The sequence below is a fragment of the Nylanderia fulva genome, unplaced genomic scaffold (assembly GCF_048542155.1).
Source record: "Nylanderia fulva isolate GAGA-0341 unplaced genomic scaffold, ASM4854215v1 Scaffold36, whole genome shotgun sequence".
Classification (NCBI taxonomy): Eukaryota; Metazoa; Arthropoda; class Insecta; order Hymenoptera; family Formicidae; genus Nylanderia; species Nylanderia fulva.
Window position 1 is genome coordinate 169,320 of NW_028190433.1, and position 23,124 is coordinate 192,443.

Sequence of the window (23,124 nt, forward strand, 5' to 3'; positions counted from 1 at the left end):
TTGATATAATTTTCAGGAAAAAAAATAACGAGAATTGATGTTTCTGTGCGTTAAAAAAAAACAAGAATCAAACAAAACGGAAAATAGATAAATATAAAATTAGATGACTGAGTAACGAGACCTGTAGGATGGCACGTGCGCTAAAAACGAAGGAGGTCATGGCGGGAAACAAGCCTGCGGGGTGAAAGGGGAGACAAAGTCACAAATGAACGAATTTGTCGGACGAGTTCACGTAATCAGCCGCAATCTCGTTCAATTCTACGAGATTGCGCGACGACCACCGCGAGACGATTATTCAATCGAGGGATCAAGACGGCGCGTTTGTTGCACTCAATCTCGGAGATCTCAAGGCCGATTATGACGTTAATAAAAAGGATTTGAGAACGTTACTAAAATATACACAATACATTCTCGCGTGCATTCTTCTTAAATATATATGCATTGAGACGCGAAACGATCATCGCTGTGCCAGCTTTTACTAATATATATATATATATATATATATATATATATATATATATATATATATATATATGTATATATTGTATATGTCCGTGATGATACGAGGAAAGACCGATTAGCCGCGATTCTGCATTCCGCGACTGCGTTATTGCAATTCCGGCGGCGCCAAATTCGCCGACGAATGCTGTTGCTGCCAACTACTTACTCCTGTCCTTATAAATCGTCCCGGTTTCGCACACGAAAAGAGACGTCGAAAGACATGATCCCGTATGAAGCTTCGGAACGGTTTCCAGAGTTTTTATTTGTGTAGCAAAATACAACATCGCACAATATCGCGTCCTGCGCAATTAAATTTTACATCATTTCTCCTTTTCGAAGATTTTTCTTTCACGTGGGAAGGAAAAGAACTTGTCAATAATTCTTGAATCCCAATGATGAGACTGGAATATTATTTATTTCCTTTTTTTGTGCTCTCGCTTCTGGTTACATTTAAGTTCGGTGAAACGCACATTATATACATGTACAGTTGGATAATCTAATTCTTTCGTTCAACTTTGATTATAGGAATAATTTAACTAACGACTTAAGTAGAACTAGTAGATATACACATGCACACACTTATATACTCGTTAATACACGTGTCATATACACAGTTGGGAATGTTCTTATGTACAAGTAGTTGCGTTATAGCATATCGGTTTAAGGATTTGGATAAATTCTCTGGGAATGACAGTGCTAAGAGAAGTCTTCGTTGATTCATGTTGATTAATAATATAAAGAATTTTAGTTTGTTGCATTGAAACTTCTTTAAATGATTAAATGTAAGAGAATTAAAAACCCAAGCGCGGTTAGTTAACGACACATTATTTACAAAAAAGCTGCGATCGTATATATAATTATTTGCGATAAAAACAAGAGGGGAAAAGTCAACGATTATAAATTAATTAACTCATTATTTTATATCAATTATATGTTAATATATAAAATAATTTCCATATGATACATTACAATTTATAATTTTGTTAGAGATTTACATTTGTAGAAATTTCTTTATGTCGATGTCTGGTCCCCTCTAATTTTCTCTCCCCCTTTCCCCTTCGCAGTATTCACTCTATATCTCTTTTTGCAGAAGTGTCTCGCGATTTGAGATTCTTGAAGAAGTCTCATTGTCAGCTTGTTTTGCCTAACGACATCCGCAACGTGCCGCAACCATGTCCTCGTACGTCTTGAGCACGACGTGTTCGTTTTCCAAGTAGAGTATGCTGATTCCTTGCAACTTGGTCGGTACGCAACAGGGTTTCTCGACGCCCTGCACCAAGCCCATCTTGTGCACGATCGCCTGTATCGTCGCATGGTTCGTCGGCTGGTGATCCTGAGTGAGAGGCGACTCGCACTTGCCCTTGCACTGATAAGCGGCATAATTGGATGGCGCGATGATTAACGACGACAATCCGATATCCGCGAAGTCGACGTTGAGCTCGTGTCTCGTGCATGCCTCGGTCGTGTTCGCTTGTATCGTGTTTTGATTGTTCGAGCGGCGAAGTCTTCTGGTTTCCGTTGATTGCTTAGGCATTGTTTTTGTCTGATCCAGACGTTCGCGAAACTTGGCTCTCTCATAGATATCCATCGATGTCAAGATCCTCCGGACTCTGCTCGTGCGATTCTTCGACACGATTCTGTCGGAGCGTCTCCTAGACGACGGGGCATCGCGACGGCGACGCCCCGTCGTTGCCGCTTCCAGGGTCATTTCCGATTCGCGATCTTGAGAATCGTAAGAAGCAGGTTTATTCTTTTCTCTTTTTTCCTCATTATTTTCACGTCTTCTCTTTTGTCGCTGGAAGAATTTCGGTTCTCGTCTATCTCCCCATGGAACTTCCTCGGGTTGACCACGGTTGTAGTGCTCGTCCTCGATGACATTTTTCTCGTAGGAGAGATTCTCTTCTTCCTCCTCTTCTTCATCCTCTTCTTCATCCTCTTCTTCATCCTCTTCTTCATCCTCTTCATCCTCTTCTTCATCCTCTTCTTCATCCTCTTTTTTCTCCTCTTCTTCCATCTCTTGGTCTTCTTCCATCTCTTGGTCTTCTTCCATCTCTTGGTCTTCTTCCATCTCTTGGTCTTCTTCAGTCTCTTGACTTGTGAAAGCATAATACGGAGGTTTGACAGATCGCTCCCTCTTAATGCCATTGAAGAGCACCAGTGTCGGCTGCTTGTTGTGATCGTTTTGACGAACAAACTCGATCGACACTTCTTTCTTACATTGAGTCGATACCGTCACCAGGAGACCCAGATTTGGCTCGCCGCTCATCCATTTGAGAACGGCCTCCTTCACGTTGAACATCTATACAAACCATATTTGATAGTGATGCATTATATATATTTAACAGCGTAAAAAATCAAAATAGTAATTTATTTTTCGAAGGATGAATTAATAATGACAGGACTCATCAAACTTTTTCTCGAATAAGTTGGCATCTTCTCAATTTTTGACGAATACTTCACAAATGATTCAATAAAAATTCATTGACATTAGCAAATGCTTGTGTAAAATTGTATTAAAAATAAAAGCGGAAAAATAATATCTTTATAAAGAATTTTTAGAATATATTATACGTTATTAAAGTTTTGACGAATAATATTTAAATAAAAATAATTTGAATAACAATATAATTAGAGATTTGAAATATTCCTTAGAAATTGTGAGAAGTTATAAAACATAAAAAATAAATAAGTGCAAAAAATGTTTTAACAGAATTTTTATTATTAATCAATTAATTGGAAGATTTAACAAGGGAGATAATTATTATTGCTAAAATTATAATTAATGAGAAAAAAATAATATATTTACCTGCCAATCGAAAGACTGCATGTAAGACAAATTTAATAATCTGTGAACATCCGGCGTATCTAGATTGCAATCCTCCAGGACTTGATATACTTTTATCTACACATAAATTAATGTCAATGTGTCAGTCGACGTTTTACGTCATATGTGATTTAAAGAGAACATATATTAGAGAATGACGTGTCGACGATACGACGATTAGTATCTGGCACTTACCAGATAACAAGAATATGGAAGTAAATGCTTTATTGGTATCTTCTTCGGGTATAGATGCAGCTCGGCTCCAAGAACCGATTCATTTTTCTCGAGACCCGAGACGTTGAAGAAGTATAAGTTCGGTAAAGAATTGGTCATGTCTACGCAATATGAAGAAAATCATTAGATTAATCTGTCTTTTTTATGGGACTTGTTGAAAGATGACACTTGTTGGATCTTTATCCTATTTCGAAAATATTAACTGAAAAAAAAGAAAGTTACCCTTTTCGATGAAACTGCGCACGATCTCAGCATTATAAGGCACTGTATTCTGGTCTTGCGTCTTCTCGGTGACGATATCGTAAAGTTCTATCATGAATTGCGGCACTTTGCGAAGGTCTGACTTCTTGCTCAGATTCTGATTATTAAATATCTGTAACGTTGTCACAAAATTTAAATGTATATCCTCTTAATTTATTGCGATAAATTTATATGTATCGATGTATCAATTTGGTTTCAAAAAGGAAAAAATATTTTGTGAAAATGAAGACTCCAAAAATTTAACATTACAACACCCAAGAACGAATTAACAGATGCCAACCTTTGAATTCAGATTGTCGAGTTATTAATTATGTGTGTAATTAAAATTTACGATATTGAAAACATTCGAAAAGCATTTTATTGCGATTTATCGGACATTTTAACAAACCTCTTGTATACCTTTTGCAGAAGCAGCTTTTGTCGGAGTGTGCGAGTGGTCTCTTCAGCTTGCCGGTTGACCGAGGGCCACTGCAAGTCTTCCTGTTTTTGCTGATGGCCATCTTTGTTCTCGACAAAATCCAGTTGCGGATATGCGTTAATGCTCAAAGATAACAACGACACCAGCAGCACTAGCAGCCAGGACGGGACGCTTCTCGTCATCACCGTCGAAGTGATAATTTACGTATGAAAAAAAAGGTAAAATCTATCTGCAATTTCGTCGGATCTCGTTATCTACAATTTTTGGGAATTGCACGCGAAAATCTGGATCGCGCATCGAAAGACGTCGATTAGACGGCGTTTTTCTCCCGGTCGTCTTTATCCGGTATCCAGAAAGACAAGAAGAGAAAAAAGGTGAATCGCGCAGTGGAATCGGAGTGGACTTTACCGAACCGTACGAGATGCTAAGTGGCATATGGAGATCTTGGCCGCGAGGAGTCACCTTTATGCTGCGCCTCCCCCGCGACTCGTTCGTCCCCCGCAACATTATTGGCTCCTCGCGCTCTTCTCTCTCGCTGTTGTCGTCATTGGTTACAAACTCGATCCCGCTTCGTCGACATTCGCTTTCGTCAACGTTCCTTGGTCCTTTAACCCACTGACAAGACTCATATAAAGTGTGCCTTAAGTTTATTTATTTGTATATAAATTACATTAAACGTTCATAAAACACACGGCTAAACTTTCACAATGTGTATGAAGAAGAATGCATCGAAAAGATCTTATAAATCATTGTACATTTGAAACATATCTCTTTAAAAAAGCAATGGAAGATTTATAAATGATATCTATATTTTTTATTATATATAAAGTGTATTTTAACTTTGATATATATTCGCGTTGCATTCACAGATTTTTTTATACGATCGCGTTTTAATTGTTCGAGATCGGTGAAAGAGAAGCGAGACTCTAAAAAAAAATCGTGAAATACGAGGTCACGTTTCGACGATGACAGTGTGTAGCTATTAAAAACAGCGGGCGCTTCCTAAATTCCACGGATTCGTAAGTGCCGAGTTATGTGATTTGTCACGCGATATTTAGGTGGATTTGACGTCTAACGATATTTATCACTTTCTAACGAGAAACTCGTGGAAGTCATTATTTATCCTGCTAAAATTCATCGATCTATTTTAATATGGTTTTGTTGTCTAATTTTTCTGAATCTTTGCGTACACTCTTTTCCCTCTTTCCCTTGCACATTGTCGATAAATAATTGCGTTATGTAAATATTTCGTTTATATATCGAAAACATCCACCTATATACGTAGAAGATAGTCGTTGCATGTCAAATTCGCAAGAGTTAAAAATTATTGAACTCACAATAGTGCGTCCTCACTATACTTATCTATTAATAAAATTTTTACTAATTTTTTAAATTCAATTGACTCTCATTATCAATGGTTTTTGGTACATCTTACTAATAAAAGAGAATCAAGTGTCGAAGGGAATTTAATTTTTCATGTTTACATAGTCCAAATATCTCTATAAAATCATTTTATTATTAGCGTAAATATGCTTGAATTTAAGAAAGCGTGAAATAAGGAGCGGAAAGAATATCTATGTCTTGCTCCTTGAAGACATCGTTGATTTATTCAGCCATGATAAATTAGTACATGATGTACCTAGGAACATGAGTATGCAAAGTATATTTAACACACTGTATTGTACATTTTTCTCTCTTTTTCTCATCCTTGATTTAACTTGAACATGACAACACTCATATGCTGTAATTTCAGTCTAGATGCAGGCACACTGGGTGATTTGAATGATTTCTCTCTTTGCACCTCGTCGGGTTCTAAAAAAATGCCCAAATACTTTAAACACTCATTTTTGGACGCGAAATTCTCAGATTAAAATATTTGAAAAAATATTAAAAATCGGCTTGTGCAACGTTTGAAAGATGTGTAAAATTGTCTCTTTCTTCGAGAACAAATGTATTTTATCAGTGAAACTGATAAATTAAAGATGATCATAAATGCTCTACCTGTACTCGTGCACTTTAAATGTGGTTGGTGTGCAGGTATGCTGCTTGGAGTATATCCCGGCCAGACATCTGAACGGCTCTTTCTTGTCACGTAAAAGGCATGTTTCCGTCTCGTTTCCGGGACACGTTCCAACGCATTGTCCGACATTGATTTGCTGTTGAAAACGCAACGGAAATTGTGATATCACAAAAAACAATTCAAGATATCAATAGTATCGAGGTAAGATAGAGGAAGCTTTTTAAAATGCTTAAAACTGGAAATAAAAGAAATATACATTAATGATAAATATAACTGATAAAAGAATAAGATAAGTTTTTAACAAGATTGGGCATGCCCAATCTGCAGATACTTCGAAACAAAATATTTAAATACAAGATACTGTTTGACATATATTTAAATATTATGGAAATACTTTGGTTTTGAAATATATTTAAATACTAATTATATTTAAATATATTTATAAATACTTTTAAATACAATTATTTTTTTAACTTTCTGATTATATACTATATACTTAATATTAAGGCAATTACAAAATTATCTACTCTTATTTAAAAAATAAAATTGTTTAAATAATAGTAATAGTAGATGATTTTATTGTAATTACTTTAATATTAAGTATAATATATAGTCTGACGATAGAATTATATAGAAATAATATCAAAAGTATTTTTTAAAGTGTTGAAATTAACTTACTTTTTAATTAACTTATTTTTTTAAGAGTTTATTTATTTGAACTATGAACTTTGTAAAATATTAATTTAACGTATAAGACGGGCAACAAGAGCCAAATCGCGGATGACAATGCGTTATCCTAACGAAACTAAATAATTTTCCGTTAGAATTAAATACCGGTGCACAAGGCACCGGTATTTAATTCTAACGGAAAATTATTTAGTTTCCTTAGGATAACGCATTGTCATCCGCGATTTGGCTCTTGTTGCCCGTCTTATACGTTAAATTTATATTTATATTACAGAGCCTTGTTAAAACTCTTATATTTATAAAATATTAATAATTAAAATAACCATTTAATAGCATATTTTATATTATATATGTATAATAGCATAGTGTATATATATATATATATATATATATATATATATATATATAAAATTACATAAATGCATTTAAATACAAGATACATTTAAATTAAATAATTAATTAGAAAATTCGAAATACTTGATTATTTGGTATTTAAATACTGTATTTAAATAAGATACATTTAAATACGTATCTCAGATACTTTAAGATATACATATCTGCCCAACCTTAGTTTTTAATGACACGGCAACGTTGAATTTATTTTTCCTTGTTTTCTTGTCTCTCCAATGACTAATGACTAAATTATTTTCTTACTCGGACTACGGGTCTCACGTCGGTCGTGTTTGTGCCCTCTTTAATTGTCACTTCGCTGTAATCCAACACGGTTTCCATATGATCCATCCGGTGACAATTACCGGCACAGCCGCATTTCTCCACCACTTGGTAGATTTCATCACCTTGAAAATGGCATAAACCTCAGTTCGAATGGCTATGCAATATATTTATAATTCTCTTCTAGAATCCGAGTTTTAAATCTTGTGTCTACCGTGATATTTACGTACCATTTGGCCCTTTAACGCTGATTGTATTATTTCGTACCGGCTTGCAACCAAGATCTTGAAAAGTGTGAATACAACATTAAAATCTTTGCATCTTAAGAAAACTAAATAAAAATATGAAAATTAATCTCGTTTTCAATTATTTTAAATTGTGAAGGATATTGGAATTTAATTTAAAGAGAAAAAAAGAAAGACTGCTATTCTTTTGTTGTTTTCGAAATACTGATATAAAATAATTGCATTTGTCTGTATCTCAGTTACGTTTTTAATTCTTACAGAGATTTATACCTTTGCCGCAATGACCGATGCAAACCCCAGTATCTACGACGGTTTGATGCGGTGTTCCGGAATGCACTAGATGGATGTAGGCTTCTTTTTTGCAGGACGTTTCTGGCGAACACTCGCAGGCATCTATAGCCTCGATGACACGAACACCCTGCAACGTCGACACTCTCTCCAACTTGGCGGCCCTCGCACGACAACGGGACTCCGGCGAACATTTCTGGAAGCAGACGGACATTATACATCTGTACAAGTAGAAAAAAATAGAATATATTACTTATCTTATGTTGTCTGTGCATGGGCATCCACAGGCGGAGGCAAGAGCATTTGATCCCCCCTTGGAATCAGTAAAAAAAAATTAAGCTATCCTTTTAAATAAACATTGGAATTTATTTGCATATTTAATATAAAAAAGTAAAAATAAAAAAAATTAAATTTAAAATAATTAAGAAAAAAATTAAATAAAAATTTTAATTATGCCCTCCCCCTGCAAAAAATCCTGCAGACGCCCATGTAACTATGTAATTTCACAATAATCGAACTTATTGTTAGCCATTGCGAGGAGAAAAAGATTTGAAAAATTGCAATAATTCGTACGGTTGTCTGAAATATTCTCGTATATTATTATGAAGAATATAATATCGGCCAGTTTCGATAAATCTCTTCTCCCGCGACCGCTGTCTGTGCATATTTCGCGGATATAATTCCGGAATTTAGTGGCTGGACACTCCGGCGCCGCACCAGTGCGGAGGAGCCGGTGACCGCGGCGATTCGACCTTCGAAGGACGCAAAACATATCGGCGCCTGGCGCATTTTGCGTGCAATGCCTCCACTTCGTCCGTGGCTGCCGTAAAATCGCATCTCCGTGTTCACCGATTGGATTGCATCACGTGACGAAAATAGCCCTCCTCTCTCTCTCTCTCTTTCTTTTTTCCTCTCCCGTTAGCAAAAGATCCGGGAAGATGTACGGAAGGACGAACGTTCGTCCTCGCGAAGAATCTTTATTACGAGAAGACCCTTTCGTTTTTTCGAAAGATAGATACTTTTTAAAACGAAGTTTGAATGAAATCTTTGTGGACTAGTTTCATAGTATAGGTAATTATAATAGAGTACTGGAATGTTAATAGCTTCAAAAAGAGCTTGAAGATAATAGTTACAAAGATTTTTTTAAATAGCAAATGGATAAGAAATCTTAGACAGAAATTCCATAAGACTTGAGATCTGTGCATAATTGTTATTATTTTTTCTTATGTTTGGTAGTTTGATTGTGAGCCTTTAAATTTGAAGAGGAATATTCTCCACATCTTATATAAATTTTTTAAAACAATAATTGTGTATAAAAAGTTTGTAATTTCTGTCAGTAATATTAGATATCTATTAATATTTCATATTTAAAAAAAATGTTATACGATTTAAAAATTTATATATTTAGAAGAGTTATAATATAATAAGTTACAAAAAATATTTGAAAATAAAAATAATTTATTTATTGTTTGTTGAATAGTATTTTGTTATAAATGAAATTTTATTTATCAATAGTGAGACTCAATCAAATTGTACAATTTTTTTTTTAAAGTGCAAATACAAGTTAAATTATTTAATTAATAATAATTACTATTATTATATTTTTATCAAAATAAAAGATATCAAGAATAATTAAAATAGTAGTGGTATTAAAAGTATAATAAAATAGTACTTTAAAGAGTAACCAATGAAATAAACATTTCACATTTAAGGAAAGATCTAAGGACACCTAGAGATACAAACTATATCGGCATAATTTTAGAGATACGGGAAGTAAGTAGTCGGGTATTTAATTCGCCGTAAAAGTCGCAGAGATTGTACGATGTCTGGCCGCATTCCGCTTCGCGAGTGCCCGATTTTAGGCCTCGTAAATTTGCACATGATGTTCCTCCGAATCTTTTTCGCCCTTCGCGTAACCCTCGGTCGAACAAAGAAGATTGCTCGCTAACAAATTTGCGAGACGATATTACACATCGTCTCGTTGAAATATTTTAATCATATAAAAAAAATTGAATTTTTATATTTAATTAAGTCTTAATTAAGTCGGAATCTTATAATTTCTCCAGTATACGTATCTTACTATCTTCTTATTATAAAGTACATGTTATCGACTTTTCTTGAACACAAATATTAAAAATTTTCATTGTTATAGATAATATTGATAAAATTGAAGAAAAGTATTGTACGACTTATTCTTCTCAATCATATTTCACAAATTACATATTATATATCGTGTTTAGATTTTGTTATAAAGTTCATAAAGTTTTCTCAACTGTAATGATGTTCATAACGTAATGACAAGATCAATATTGTTGAATTAATATAATCTCTTTCAGAGCTGATCCAGAATTGCTGATTTGATATGTATATCAAGAAAGAAAAAGAAGAGCAAGAAAAGAAAGAAAACTTTATATGTGAAAGATGTGTAAAAAAAAAAGATCTACCTGCACTGCTGGACGACTTGCATCCCCGGGATCGTCGGACACGTGTCGCGGGCATAATTTTCGGCAGTGTCCAGCATCGATTTGGATAACTTCTCCGGATATCCCTAAACAAAAACATTCGTGTTACATTCATCTCGCCTGCTGTTTATAACGCGAGGGACAATGATATACGAGATGCTTCATCATACTTTGAGCGAACCAACAGTGGAGCGGCGGACAACGTGCGTTCCTGACGTCGACCGTGAAGTAGTTTTTCGAGATAAATAGCGCGGGTGTAGATTTATTTGGTGGTATGAAAAATTAGAGGCGAGAGAAGAGCTGCGCTATCGCACGGAACGAGTCCTAAGAAGGGGTGGCGCTTGAAAGGAGGGTGAGCGAGTCAAATTGTTACAACTCTGTTATTTTTGGCGCGTACGCGTAGGATTCGGAATGCGGGAGTACGTCGTCTTCGTCGTGTGATTCACGTTCGCTCGTATCCTCAGGGAGAGATACTTTGCTACCTTTCCTTTTTTTCCTCCGCCGACTTGCGTTAGCGAATATCTTCGCGCATCGATTAACATGTCATAATCCGTCGAAATCGCAGAACCTGGTGAAAGAGTCGAGTTTTCTTACATGACTTATATTATATTTAATAAAAATATATTATCTCGAGGCATTTAAAAGTCTTAAAGCAGTTATAATTTCAAACAAATGGCCTCGGGAATGTGAAATCCGATCAGGACTGCACACAAAAGTCATATGGTGTTTTAAGCGAAATATTAATTTTGATTAAAGCATTCAGAATGGTCTCCTTCTTCGTAAGCAGTCAAAGGTCGCGTTGTTCAATTGAAGTCAATAGATCGATGAGAGAATCTGACGTACGGCCGACGCGAAATTCGCCCAACCCAGAAGAACGATGTATTTTGTTTAATTATACACGTGCGAATATGGACAAAGAACGTTTAATTCTGTATATTAACTTTATGATCTCGCTATTCTCTTAAAAAGTTAATATCAATTATTAGACTTTACGCAAAAGCATATTTTTCCATGTTAAAGTATTGATTAAATATGAATATGTAATATTAATTTATATTATATTAATAGACACATTTTTTCAAATTTCTTCCATATAAATATCATACTTTTGTGTCTTCTTTTTTATGTAGGACTAAAGAGATGTCGAGGAATCATTTTATACAACACAACATTTACCGTATCCGACGTCGATCATCTTTTCGTGCCGAGCGCAACATGTGTGTTGTCGCGGTTCCTCCGAGTGGATCTTTCCCTCACTTCCCGATTCGCTCTCGCAGAAAGCTAAGAAACAAAAATCACGAAGCAATCACAAATGAAATCTATTCAGGTATTTTTTTTATTATTAAAGTATTTATATAAAGATCAGAATTAAAAAGATACCTAAGATTATTGATTTTAAATAAAACTAAAAGTTGGAAATTTAGACCTTTAAGTGATTAATGTAGTTTATAAAACGAATTTAAATATATAACTAAAATCACACAAATCCCATGATTGATAATTAAAACAGAAACAAGGAGTGTGATTTCCAATGAATTTGATATTCCGTTCTATAAATTGGAGAATAAATAAATCTTGTTATTACAAGCGTTAAAATAGCATTTATTATTACGAAAATATATATAAGTTAATTTATGCATAGGTAGCATCGAGATTTAAATTTGCTAAAATTCTATTAATAATTAGAATATAATTAGCGCAGCTTTATAATTATTATATGAAAAGAAAGAATGTTAAACACATTTGCAAATGATAATACGAATATTTTGCTATATGGATTTTTTATTAAATCATTGTTTAGAGAACTACAAATGAATAATGAATCCCGAGAAATTAAAGAGTCGACCGAAATCTATTATTTCTAGAATCTAATATTTATCGTTACGTTATAGATTTTTTTAGAACGCAGAAAGATTGATACGCGAGAAAAGCAGGATAGTAGAGCAGGATAGGAGAGGAATGATAGATGCTGCGACATTACCTAATCGTAAATTAGCCACGCAAACTACGGCAAGGACTGCCCATCGTCCCCTTATGCTCTGTATGCGCATTTCGAGCGTATTGTACGAAAGCGAGATCTGCCCAGAAGATTATCGATTATGACAGCGCGCCAAAGACGAAACGCCGATATCGATGATAGAGAATGAGATTGTATATGATGTCCGCGAAAATCGGTCTTTCACGACAATCTCATCACGAACGGATGACTAGAAACGTATTATGGATCAAAGGAGATTGACTTTCGTCTCTATCCTTCTCTCTCTCTCTCTCTCTCTCTCCTTATTCTCACGTGCGAGTTCAAAGGACGATAGCCGGACGACGCGTCGGGATCGAGGTAGATCGATCGTGATTGGGTTGTGCTCTGCCCACGCGGTTTGCGATCTGCGAGAAGACTGACTGTGACCGGCTGAGAGACGTCCGGCTCTCTCTCTAACAACGGCGGATCTCTATTAATCTCGTTTGGTGAACGGGGTCCACCTCGGGGTGACGAACGGACGGATCGTCCATCAACTCTTGCCGGTCACCACCGCCAACCTGTTTCTATTGGCCGTCCCGAGAACTTCAGTTTCCACTCTGGAAGGAACAATCCACGGAATTTGCGAGAAAGCGAGCATTTTATTGTGAAAACGTTACCTTTCGTATTTTTTGTCGGTTTTTATTTAGTAGCGTATTGTATTGGAAGTAGAACTCTTTGTTTTTATCCTGAAGACGTTCATTTTATCAGATAATTAGCCGATTCGCTGATTAGTTTTATATTTATTAGATATATCCATTTTGCATGAATAAGAGAATTAGAAATATAAAGTTGATACCTATGAAATAGAGAATTGATTTGTTGTTATCCAAAGTTACGATATAATTTAACATGAAATAGGGTTTCTTCTTTTATTTTCTTGGATTTTTCTAGTTGGAGCAAAATATCCATGATTTTTTAAAACAAAAAAAATGAGATTTTATTTGTGGTATCTTCTCTTCTTCTCTCTGATATTGCAGGAATCCAGGAGGCAGAAGAAAAAGGATTAAAAAAAGAAGATTATCCTCCATCCTTCGTACCTCCTGCGCTTTTTGCTACACCATCGCGGTGAAAAGGGAGGGAGATTCGTCCGGTTGCAACATCATCGCCTCTGATTACACCGGGAGATCTCTCTCTCCTCTTCCCTCTGTCCTCCACGCTCGTTAACACACTCCATAGCTACTGCCAAGATCGTTGAGAGGTTCGCGAGAGGTCATTATCATTACTCATAAATTACCGCGCGCGCGCGCGGATCTCAATTTCGCTCGCCGCAACCTGCGAGGGAACATTATTTGACAGAACGCCCAGTGGCGTACTAAAGGCGATGCGAAATAGCCGATCCTCCTCGGTGAATGACGGATAGATGAAAGAGAAAAATTTGCATGTTTATTCTAGTTCTAAGACAAATCTTTAAAAAATTATTCGCAAAAAAAATTACGAACGAAAGACAGGTAGTGTAAATAAAAAATATGCTATTATCATCCGTCTTATATTGGAATTAAATTATTAATATTGTAAGAATGGAATGTTAATTTTATAGAGGTAAAAAATTAAGTAATGTCTTTGATTTCATCTGCAAGAAGACATTTTATCGTACGTTATATACACCATAGCGTATGTGTTTTTTAAATTCGAAAGATGTAAGAAATATCAATACGAAAATTAATATATTACTGAATCTCTTCGATGTGTGATTACAGAATCAAATCAGAAGGATGAGAAACATGCATGAGTCAGACGCTAATGAAGGAGACTGAGTGATTTAATAATTTGGATTTGTGAAACATCTTTATTATCATCTTTATTTTAGAGACTAACGAAACGCTTTCTACAGGTATTAATATTGATATTGGTATTAATTATTTATTTGTCAAACAAAATAAAAAAATTATTTAACTAATACTGTAAGAAAAGATGAAAATAATATTATACATTTTTTTTCAAATTTATCCGAGTCAAAATTATTGTAAAATCAAATAATTTTTTTAGGAAAAAAATTATATAAGACTTATCATTGAAATAACTTTTTAAAAATAAAATAATTTCTCGAAATATTTATTATGCAGATATTATAACTATTAACAATATGTTGATGTTTAGATTCAGATACAGTTTTTATTTTTATTTTTTTTTTAATATTCCAAATTATTAGTAAAAGTCATTATTTATATAATTATTTTTATTTATAATTGCATTGAGATATATGAAATTAAATATGTTTTGATGCTATAAAAAAACAATCTAATAATTGTATATAAAGAACTATTAAAGTATATGTATGTTATATAAGAGCGAATTATACATTTTCGAATTCTTATATAGAAAATTAAATTATACATTATTATACGATTGATCGTATCACGTAATCCACACGTAAATAATCGATTTTTAGTTTAATCGACTCATCGATAAATATCGATTTATCGAAAAGCGACTCACGTTATTTTTATTACAAATAATAAGGTACCTTTTCATGCTGTCGCTCGACGCTCGTTTTCTGCGATGTGATGACGTCATGTAAGTCGCTAGCGACGTGAAATGTAGTTCGATTTTTCCAACTACAAGCGATATTAGCGAGCGATAAAGATTTGAATGGATATCGAAATGGTAAGTATAATAATATTGTTTGATGAATATAATAAACATGTACATATATATTATTATAAAAATATTATTATTAATATTAAGGGGATGCTGGAGCTGTGCAGAGACTTTTGTTGTACATAACCTTGAATATGAGCAAATTTGCTTCATGTAAAAATTCTACAGTTTGTTATGCGCAAAATAAGAGCCAGCGTATGCGAAGGTTGTACAAAATTTTAAGTACATTTTTCTTTTTTTCTAGGCTTTTAACCTTAGTTCCAATTGCACGATATTGTTCAGATATGTTGTCTCGTGCATACGCTGACTCTTATTTTGCACATAACACAAACTGTAGAATTTTTACATGAAGCAAATATTGCTCGTGTTCGAGATTATATACGACAAAAGTCCCTGCACAACTCCAGCATCCCCTTAATTAAGGACATTATTATGTCTTTAACATTATAAGTAAACATAAATTGAGAAAGGTCAATTTCGAGCAACACTTTAACATATCTTGTTTTACATATAAATATAAATCTGTTATTTTTAATCATATAAGTTATGTCAGTAATAATATTTTATGTAACGTACGCAAAAAACATTGAAGTAAATAAAATATTTGTTATATAAGATATTTTCTAAAATATTTTTTGTAGTCTCGTGTTCAAACGTGTGGATTATGTGAAACCATATGTAATGAGGACGAAGTACCCAGCCATGAGTGTCTTCAAGGATATTCTAATTTCATTACAGATGATAATTTGTACTTTTACCCTGTATTAGGTATTTTATATATATATATATATATATATATATATATATTTTACTTAAGTTAATTACAAAAATTATTAAATCTGATGTTTTTTTAATAATGTTTTTTTTAGACGATGGAGAAACTATTGTTAGAAGAAGCTTGACACAGGACGCTGAAACAATAGCATCTGTACCTTTTCATGGTGATAATCAAGGTCAAATAAATGTAATAAATTCTTGAAGTTTTAAAACATTATAAATGAGAAGTTATACATATTATGTTTGTATGATATACATTTTATTTTTTGTTTCAGAGAATATTTGATCCATTAATAATAATAGAAATTCCAATCAAAAGAGCGCAAAGGAAAAACTGTCACTTGAGGAGGAGGAGATGCTAATATTAGAAGTCCAATGCAGAGAACCACTATGGAATTTTAGATTACCTCTCATTCAAAGAAATTGCAGAATTACAAGAGCTTTGTGGGAAGAAGTTTCTCAAACTTTTAATGGTTATATAAATGTCTATTATTTATAATATTAAAAAAATATGCTGAGTGTTTCGCGGGTTTTATCTCCGTGTGTAAGTTCATCCTTGGATACTATCCAAGCATCCATAGCATCCAAGGATGAACTTACACATGGAGATAACCCGCGAAACACTCAGCAAACTTGAAGATAGTACCCGTGGAAGCCTCAAGAATTTAAAAAAATATATTAAAACAGAATGTTTTTACAGGGAAATTAAGCGCAGCTGGATGTAAAAGCAAGTTCAAGAATTTTCACGACACTTATAGGAGACTTGTGAACGCTGAGAAACTACCAAGTGGATCTGCTTCCAAAAGCAACATGAGCAAATGGAAACATTATAAAAGTATGGAATTCCTTCGAGATAGTTGCTTACAGAAAAGGTTAATAATGCATTTGTATGATTTCATTATTTTTAATACTAGAAAATTATTTTTGTATTAATTTTTTTATATAAAATAATAAATTTTATTTTTTTACAGTACGATTTCTAATATTAACGATGGAGACAGCAACAGTATTATCGAGAATGATAATGAATTAGATTGCCAAGATGCGAATATGTTAGAAGTTACTAATAATGAAGATAGTCAAGATACGAGTATATTAGGAAGTATTGAATAATTATCACAGTTTATTTTAAAATTTTGAAATTAGAAGAAAATGGTTTTTAAATTATTTTTTTTTTCAAGATCATGTAAGAAAGAGAAGGCGAGCAGAGTCACAAAACAGTTACTTAGAACGTATAGCAGACGCTTTATGTCAACCACCTCCTGACATTGTTCTTCCACCACCCCCTCAAGAAGACCATATAGATGCGTTCTTAAAACTGTTTGGTCATAACTTAAGAAAGTTATCGCCAGAAAAACAAAATGAATGGATGCAACGATATTTAAATATGTCTTACGAAATGTTAAAAGAAAACCAAAGATATTAATGAAATATTAACTTAAATATTAAATTAGCTTAACAAAAATTTTGTACTTTAAATTAAACTTAGTTTTTATTTAAATTATGGAGATAATAAAGCGTGAAATTATATTTTGTTTTATGTGTTAAATACAAAATTTATTAAAATGTTAAAATTACATACAAAATACAGTATAAACGTTATAAAATGAAATATTTATTCCTTTGTTTATCAACAGTGTTGAAATTGCCAAGGTATTGCTCCCTCGCTATTAAAGTATTCACAAAAGTCATCCCGAATTCTTGCAGCTTTCCGAGAACTGTTATTTGTACTACACCTTCTTATATCTTGAAAAGCAGAATTAATGTCTATATTTCTCCTCCAGGAACCTTCTATTAAACCATCGCAACCATCTCGATCAACCATGTTTTCAGTGATATATTCATTGACTCCAATATCTTGTATACGAATATAATTATGAAGACACACAATAGCTTGTACTATTTTCATTGCTGTTTCAATTGAACAATTTATTGGTCTTCTTAAAATTCTCCATTGACTTGATAAAATGCCAAAAGCATTTTCAATGGTCCTCCTTGCTCGACTAAGACGATAATTGTAAATAATTTTGTCCTGATTCAAACCTTGTTTTCCTGGGAAAGGCCTCATTAAATACTCAGTAAGTGGAAAAGCTTCGTCTCCAACTAGCACGTAAGGCATAGAGTTTCCTTCGAAATAAAATGGTTTTGGATCAGGTACATTCATTTCATTGGTTCTGAAATTTTGGCCAAGAAAGGAGTCTCTAAATATTCCACCATCACTGCGACGTCCATAGGCTCCAATATCCACAAAAGTAAAAATATAGTTTGCATCACAAACAGCAAGCAAAACAAAACTGTGACTGTTTTTATAATTAAAATATGATGATCCTGCATTTTCAGGACACTGAAAAAAATAATATAGTGATTATTTTAAAAATAAAAGTCCTCTAAAAATAAAAATCTATTTTAAATTTTTTCAGTAACTTACTTGAATAACAACATGTTTACCATCAATAGCTCCTATACAATGGTTAAAATTCTATACCTCTTCGAACTCTTTAGAAATATTTAACCATTTCTCTTTTGTTAAAGGATATGGAAGAACATGTTTAGAAAGAACAGACCACAATGCATCACAAGTTTCTGAAATAATATTGCTAACTGTGGTTAGTCCGAGGAGATATTGGTAGCTCATGGAAGTCATTGAATCACCAGAAGCAAGAAACCTATAAGAAATATTTATAATAAATATTTTAAATATAAATAACATATTCTAACTTTATTTTTTATTTATTGTGTTTTCAACTTACCTTAATGTCATGCATAATCTTTCACTGGCAGATATTGGTTTTCGAGTTAATACTTGTTTTGTGATTAAAGGTGCTACTTTGTATAATAACTCTTCAAGTTGAATTGAATTCATACGAAAGTAATTTCTAAATGTACTTATTTGCTGTGAAACTGTGGGTAAAATTGCATTATAAAATCCATGTTCGCGTCTCATTTGAAACAATGGATTAATCTAAAACTCTTTTCTAGTATAAGGTCGTTTCCTTTTTTCTATTAAATCAAAAATAACTGCCGATATCGCTAATCTTTTTCTCCTTTCTCTCATATTATGATTATTTATAATTTTTGCACACTCCGTTATCCAATTATATTTTTCTGATTGTGACATTGTGCGATTATATATATTTTGGAGCACCTGTATGGAATTCTTCAGCTGACGCTACTACATTAAAATCGCGTCGCTGGAAAACCCTTTTCATGTTTGATATTAGTCGCTAGCGACAAATCCAGTCACGTGACTTTTTTATCGCTCAAAACGAGCGATGAGCGACGCATGAAAAGGTACCTATTAAAGTCAATGGAGTTAACCTATTCATCAATCTTTTTTATTATTTATATCAGTTTAAAATCGATATATCAAACTCTCGATTGATTGATTTAAATATAATTATCTTGATTCTTATGAAATAGATAAAAATATAAAGTTATAAATCTTACGAATAAATTTATAGCTTAATTCTATGTGAGGAGGTTAAGGTAAACTCTCTATTTCCAAGATTCTAATAAAAATACTATCATTTGAAATCCTTTTTTTATACATAAATAGAGATTTAAAAAATAAACTCTTCCTTTATGTATTATTAATAAAATTATAAGCCGAATATTATAATGTTCAAATGGTTATATGAAGGTTAGAAAATCTGTCACATTTTGAATGTTTTATTTTTAATAGTATGTTTTTTTAACTTTATACAGTTTCAAGCAATGATTTTTACTTTGCAAATTTTTTTTATTTGTATGTACTTAAATAAACATCGAAAAATTATATTTATAAAAACTAAATTATAAAAATTTTATTTAATTAAATAACGAATTATATAAACTAAATTTAGTTTAATAAAATATTGTATATAAGAACAAGACAATCATTAAACAATATGTCATATTTTCAGGATGTCTACTAAATCGAGAAAGAGTTTGTCGTCATCTTCATGGCAGCAATGCGAGAAGTGTCAATGTACTTTGACACAGAAAGAGATTTTATTGCACGAAACAAACTGTCCACCTTCCACAGAAAATTGGAACCATTCTTTCATCTCTGGTGGAGTTTTATACAGCACAATAGAAACTTTTCAATTGCAAGGTATGTAGCTCATTAGTTTTAATTATTTTTATTTGCAACGTCTCTTTAGACCACAATCATATATCTCGTAGAATTACCCAAACATATCTCGGAGAGAGATGCTAATGATATGGTGTTTATATCACAGTCTGCTTTTCAATTATGCGATATTGCTATTGGATCATCAATTGTTGTTGCAACCAAAGATGAGGCAGTTATTAAAACAGCCTGGCCAACTAATGAAAAAAGTTTGACAAGTGTCTCTTTAACGAAGCATAGTAAATATGTGAATCTTATTATTAAAGTTTAACCTGAAGAAATTTATCAAATTTAACTTGAAGAAATTAACAATCATTTTTTCTCTTTTATTATTTTCAGCTATTGAACTAAATAATCTTGTGGGATTAGTAAAAGTGTATTTGTTGAAATCTGATATTTATATTGCTAAAGAGATTGTAATTAATCAATTGGGAAAACATTTAATATCCAATGTAAGCACAGAACTTGATAATATTTTTAAATATTTTAACGAGCACAAAATATTTGCTGTTGGCAATAGAATAAGTGTGCCATATTATGGAAAGAAGTTAGCATACAAAATTGTTCAAATCAAGTTGGATGAAACTAAGAAAGAGCAAATTGATGGAAATGATTTATCAGAAGGTTTTAAAAACATAGATTTGACAACTAATCGAACAAAAATAACTTTTTACAAAGCATTGTATACAACAAAATGGACAGTCTTGAATATTGCAGAAGATGGAAATAATATCCCGAAAAAACAATATAAAATTGAAGATATAGGAGGATACAGTGCTCTTATATCTGATATAAGAGATATAGTTACAATAGGTATTGGCAAATTCAGAAGTGTAGAGCATTTTGGTGTAACTAAAGGATTATTGTTATACGGCCCAACTGGTGTTGGTAAATCAATGATAGCTAATGCTATAATTTCTGAATGTAACGTTAATGCATTTATTGTGTATAGTTCAGATTTCTATAGCAAGTCTATCTCTGAAACGGAAAATAAACTTAAAGAAATATTCAATAAAGCAATGTCAAATACTCCTAGTATAATATTATTAGAAGACATAGATAATTTGTGTCCTAAGAGAAGTAACTCCAGCACAGATCATGAGAGAAGAGTTCTTGCTCAGCTAATAACACTTTTCGATGACCTACATAGTATCAAGAGTGACATATTAATAATGGCTACAACCACGAAATTAGATTTCGTAGATAGTTCTCTAAGAAGACCTGGCAGATTGGACATGGAATTCGAGATTTATGTACCAACCCCGAATATGCGTACAGAAATACTAATAAAATTACTTTCAAAAATTCCCAATACACTTTCACATGAAGACATACAGAGCATTTCATTTGATACTCATGGTTTTGTTGGTGCAGATTTATATGGTTTGTGCTCGAAAGCAATAATTAACGCAGTGAAACGCCGGCAAAAGTTCGACGATGAACCAAAGGTGACTATGACTGATTTTTATAATGCTTTAATTACAACAAAACCTTCAGCTATGAAGGAAGTTTTAGTGGAAGTGTCAAATGTAAGATGGTCAGACATTGGTGGGCAGAAGAACTTGAAACTAAAATTAAAACAAGCCGTCGAATGGCCGCTAAAACATCCTGAAGCATTTGTAAGAATGGGTATTACACCTCCTAGAGGTGTCTTAATGTTTGGACCGCCAGGATGTTCGAAAACTATGATCGCAAAAGCTCTCGCTACCGAGAGTAAAGTAAATTTTCTCAATATTAAGGTGAGTTATTCGATGCTTAGATTGGGTTTCCGTTACTGTATTGTAAAATTGTTTGTAGGGTCCAGAGTTATTTTCCAAATGGGTTGGCGAATCTGAGAAAGCTGTAAGAGAAGTATTTCGAAAGGCGAGACAAGTAGCACCGTCTATCATATTTATCGACGAGATAGATGCATTAGGTGGTGAGAGAAGTTCCTCTTCCAATGGTAGTGGTAGCAACGTGCAAGAACGAGTGTTGGCTCAATTATTGACTGAACTCGACGGTGTCACTACTCTGGGAAGCGTCACATTAGTAGCGGCTACTAATCGACCAGATAAAATTGACAAAGTAATTTTTCCCATACATCAATGAACAAAGCATATAAATAGAATTAATATAATTAACTTTAAGAATAAATTTTTTAAAGATTATAACTATTTAAAACAAAAAAGGCAACATTTTTATTGATATAAATATGTAAAAAGCAATCATTGAATTTATATATATCTGAAATCTTTAGAATATTTCTAGATTCTCTTTATAGATATTGAACTTAAAATAAATTTATTAATGTGGAAAAAGATTTCAGAACCTGATCAAATTCTGTGCAAAAGATAAGTTTACTAAACAGTAGCAATCTTAAATTTACTTTTTCTTTTAAGAAAATTTAATTTTTATCCTCAATATATATATATATACAAAAAATTTCTATTTAATTCTCAATCTAAAATTTTATTATTTCTCCGAATTATATTCTTTTTACCTATAGTTGTTACTATAATTTTTCTTTAATATTGACTATATTTATATCACGATAATAATGCGCAAATATTTTATCATAGAACAACAATACTATCAACTATTATTTCTCAATTATCTTATCATTCGTAGTATTGTGATTGTGATAATAATTTCATACCAATTCTATCAGGCACTTCTCCGACCTGGACGATTAGATCGTATAATATACGTCGGACTACCGGACGAGGAGACCAGACGAGAGATATTCGATATAAAAGTACGAAATATGCCAATCACGGATGATGTAAATATCGTGGATCTGGTTGATCTAACGGAAGGTTACACCGGGGCAGAAATCCAAGCTATATGTCACGAAGCCGCCATGAAAGCATTAGAAGAGAGTCTTCACGCCACCGTTGTTACTAAGAAACATTTCGAAGCCGCATTCAAAACCGTCACTCCCAGAACACCCGTTTCCCTCCTCGAGATTTACGCCGATTATATGAATAAAGCCTTATGAGGATTATAAGGATTACATATAAATGCGTTTTC

The 23,124-nt window shown here is 33.0% G+C and overlaps 5 protein-coding genes and 1 pseudogene across 18 annotated transcripts in view; 3 read left to right on the forward strand and 3 right to left on the reverse strand.

Moving 5' to 3' along the window:
• The window catches only part of LOC114946098 (uncharacterized), a 77,755-nt gene extending 64,984 nt beyond the window's left edge, over nucleotides 1-12,771 (forward strand). For all 8 annotated transcript variants that reach the window (XM_085485349.1, XM_085485343.1, XM_085485350.1 and 5 more), the window contains 6 exons: nucleotides 4,229-4,456; nucleotides 6,276-6,459; nucleotides 8,123-8,379; nucleotides 10,487-10,964; nucleotides 11,743-11,939; nucleotides 12,505-12,771. In XM_085485349.1, the coding sequence (XP_085341475.1) occupies nucleotides 4,229-4,278 (50 nt within the window). In that variant the 3' untranslated portion in view covers nucleotides 4,279-4,456; nucleotides 6,276-6,459; nucleotides 8,123-8,379; ... (1 more) ...; nucleotides 11,743-11,939; nucleotides 12,505-12,771. The remainder of the gene's footprint in view (nucleotides 1-4,228; nucleotides 4,457-6,275; nucleotides 6,460-8,122; nucleotides 8,380-10,486; nucleotides 10,965-11,742; nucleotides 11,940-12,504) is intronic.
• On the reverse strand, nucleotides 898-4,429 carry LOC114946100 (uncharacterized). Its single transcript, XM_085485336.1, has 5 exons — nucleotides 4,220-4,429; nucleotides 3,782-3,932; nucleotides 3,521-3,660; nucleotides 3,308-3,403; nucleotides 898-2,800 (listed from the first exon to the last, which is right to left on the reverse strand). The coding sequence occupies exons 1-5, from the start codon at nucleotides 4,418-4,420 to the stop codon at nucleotides 1,646-1,648; spliced, it is 1,743 nt and encodes a 580-aa protein (XP_085341462.1). The 5' UTR covers nucleotides 4,421-4,429; the 3' UTR covers nucleotides 898-1,645.
• On the reverse strand, nucleotides 4,394-15,189 carry LOC114946096 (uncharacterized). Of its 4 annotated transcripts, none has more exons than XM_029322530.2 (8): nucleotides 15,094-15,189; nucleotides 11,789-11,893; nucleotides 10,595-10,698; nucleotides 8,133-8,346; nucleotides 7,848-7,901; nucleotides 7,600-7,742; nucleotides 6,240-6,394; nucleotides 4,394-4,853 (listed from the first exon to the last, which is right to left on the reverse strand). In XM_029322530.2, the coding sequence occupies exons 2-8, from the start codon at nucleotides 11,805-11,807 to the stop codon at nucleotides 4,790-4,792; spliced, it is 753 nt and encodes a 250-aa protein (XP_029178363.1). In that variant the 5' UTR covers nucleotides 11,808-11,893; nucleotides 15,094-15,189; the 3' UTR covers nucleotides 4,394-4,789. The 4 variants fall into 4 exon arrangements, with proteins under 4 accessions (XP_029178363.1, XP_085341467.1, XP_029178361.1 ...); XM_085485341.1 differs by lacking the exon at nucleotides 15,094-15,189 and adding an exon at nucleotides 12,903-13,141; XM_029322528.2 differs by lacking the exon at nucleotides 15,094-15,189 and adding an exon at nucleotides 12,594-13,139.
• LOC146722153 (uncharacterized) lies at nucleotides 15,084-17,821 on the forward strand (annotated as a pseudogene). Its single transcript, XR_014925312.1, has 7 exons — nucleotides 15,084-15,233; nucleotides 15,869-15,995; nucleotides 16,097-16,191; nucleotides 16,280-16,477; nucleotides 16,705-16,876; nucleotides 16,976-17,106; nucleotides 17,186-17,821. The product of XR_014925312.1 is annotated as an uncharacterized LOC146722153 (transcript).
• Nucleotides 17,600-19,338, reverse strand: LOC146722154 (uncharacterized). 2 transcript variants are annotated; one of them, XR_014925311.1, is made up of 3 exons: nucleotides 18,755-19,336; nucleotides 18,433-18,670; nucleotides 17,600-18,348 (listed from the first exon to the last, which is right to left on the reverse strand). XR_014925311.1 is itself a non-coding variant. In XM_085485342.1 (3 exons), exons 2-3 carry the CDS (start codon nucleotides 18,453-18,455, stop codon nucleotides 18,165-18,167), a joined length of 207 nt encoding a protein of 68 aa, XP_085341468.1. In that variant the 5' UTR covers nucleotides 18,456-18,670; nucleotides 18,755-19,338; the 3' UTR covers nucleotides 17,600-18,164. The 2 variants fall into 2 exon arrangements, 1 of the variants encoding a protein (XP_085341468.1); XM_085485342.1 differs by having other exon boundaries at nucleotides 18,755-19,338.
• On the forward strand, nucleotides 19,114-23,115 carry LOC114946090 (ATPase family gene 2 protein homolog A). 2 transcript variants are annotated; one of them, XM_029322515.2, is made up of 6 exons: nucleotides 19,114-19,295; nucleotides 19,907-20,097; nucleotides 20,169-20,354; nucleotides 20,455-21,854; nucleotides 21,913-22,179; nucleotides 22,763-23,115. In XM_029322515.2, the coding sequence occupies exons 1-6, from the start codon at nucleotides 19,288-19,290 to the stop codon at nucleotides 23,090-23,092; spliced, it is 2,382 nt and encodes a 793-aa protein (XP_029178348.2). In that variant the 5' UTR covers nucleotides 19,114-19,287; the 3' UTR covers nucleotides 23,093-23,115. The 2 variants fall into 2 exon arrangements, with proteins under 2 accessions (XP_029178348.2, XP_029178349.2); XM_029322516.2 differs by lacking the exon at nucleotides 19,114-19,295 and adding an exon at nucleotides 19,302-19,490.
• The last annotated feature ends 9 nt before the right edge of the window (nucleotides 23,116-23,124 follow it).

Bases quoted from the DNA above. Each gene is read 5' to 3' on its own strand.
- LOC114946100 (XM_085485336.1), bottom strand. From the start codon at position 4,420: ATGACGAGAAGCGTCCCGTCCTGGCTGCTAGTGCTGCTGGTGTCGTTG. The intron at 3,661-3,781 runs GTAACTTTCTTT...CATATTGCGTAG, and splicing joins GCGCAGTTTCATCGAAAAGG to ACATGACCAATTCTTTACCG. The intron at 3,404-3,520 runs GTAAGTGCCAGA...ATTTATGTGTAG, and splicing joins TTCCATATTCTTGTTATCTG to ATAAAAGTATATCAAGTCCT.
- LOC114946096 (XM_029322528.2), bottom strand. From the start codon at position 12,663: ATGCGCATACAGAGCATAAGGGGACGATGGGCAGTCCTTGCCGTAGTT. The intron at 10,699-11,788 runs GTAAATGTTGTG...GTTTTTGTTTAG, and splicing joins GATGATCGACGTCGGATACG to GGATATCCGGAGAAGTTATC. The intron at 6,395-7,599 runs GTAAGAAAATAA...CGTTTTCAACAG, and splicing joins ACGTGAGACCCGTAGTCCGA to CAAATCAATGTCGGACAATG.
- LOC146722154 (XM_085485342.1), bottom strand. From the start codon at position 18,455: ATGGTAAACATGTTGTTATTCAA. The intron at 18,349-18,432 runs GTAAGTTACTGA...TATTTTTTTCAG, and splicing joins GTAAACATGTTGTTATTCAA to TGTCCTGAAAATGCAGGATC.
- LOC114946090 (XM_029322515.2), top strand. The intron at 20,098-20,168 runs GTATGTAGCTCA...TATATCTCGTAG, and splicing joins AGAAACTTTTCAATTGCAAG to AATTACCCAAACATATCTCG. The intron at 21,855-21,912 runs GTGAGTTATTCG...AATTGTTTGTAG, and splicing joins TAAATTTTCTCAATATTAAG to GGTCCAGAGTTATTTTCCAA.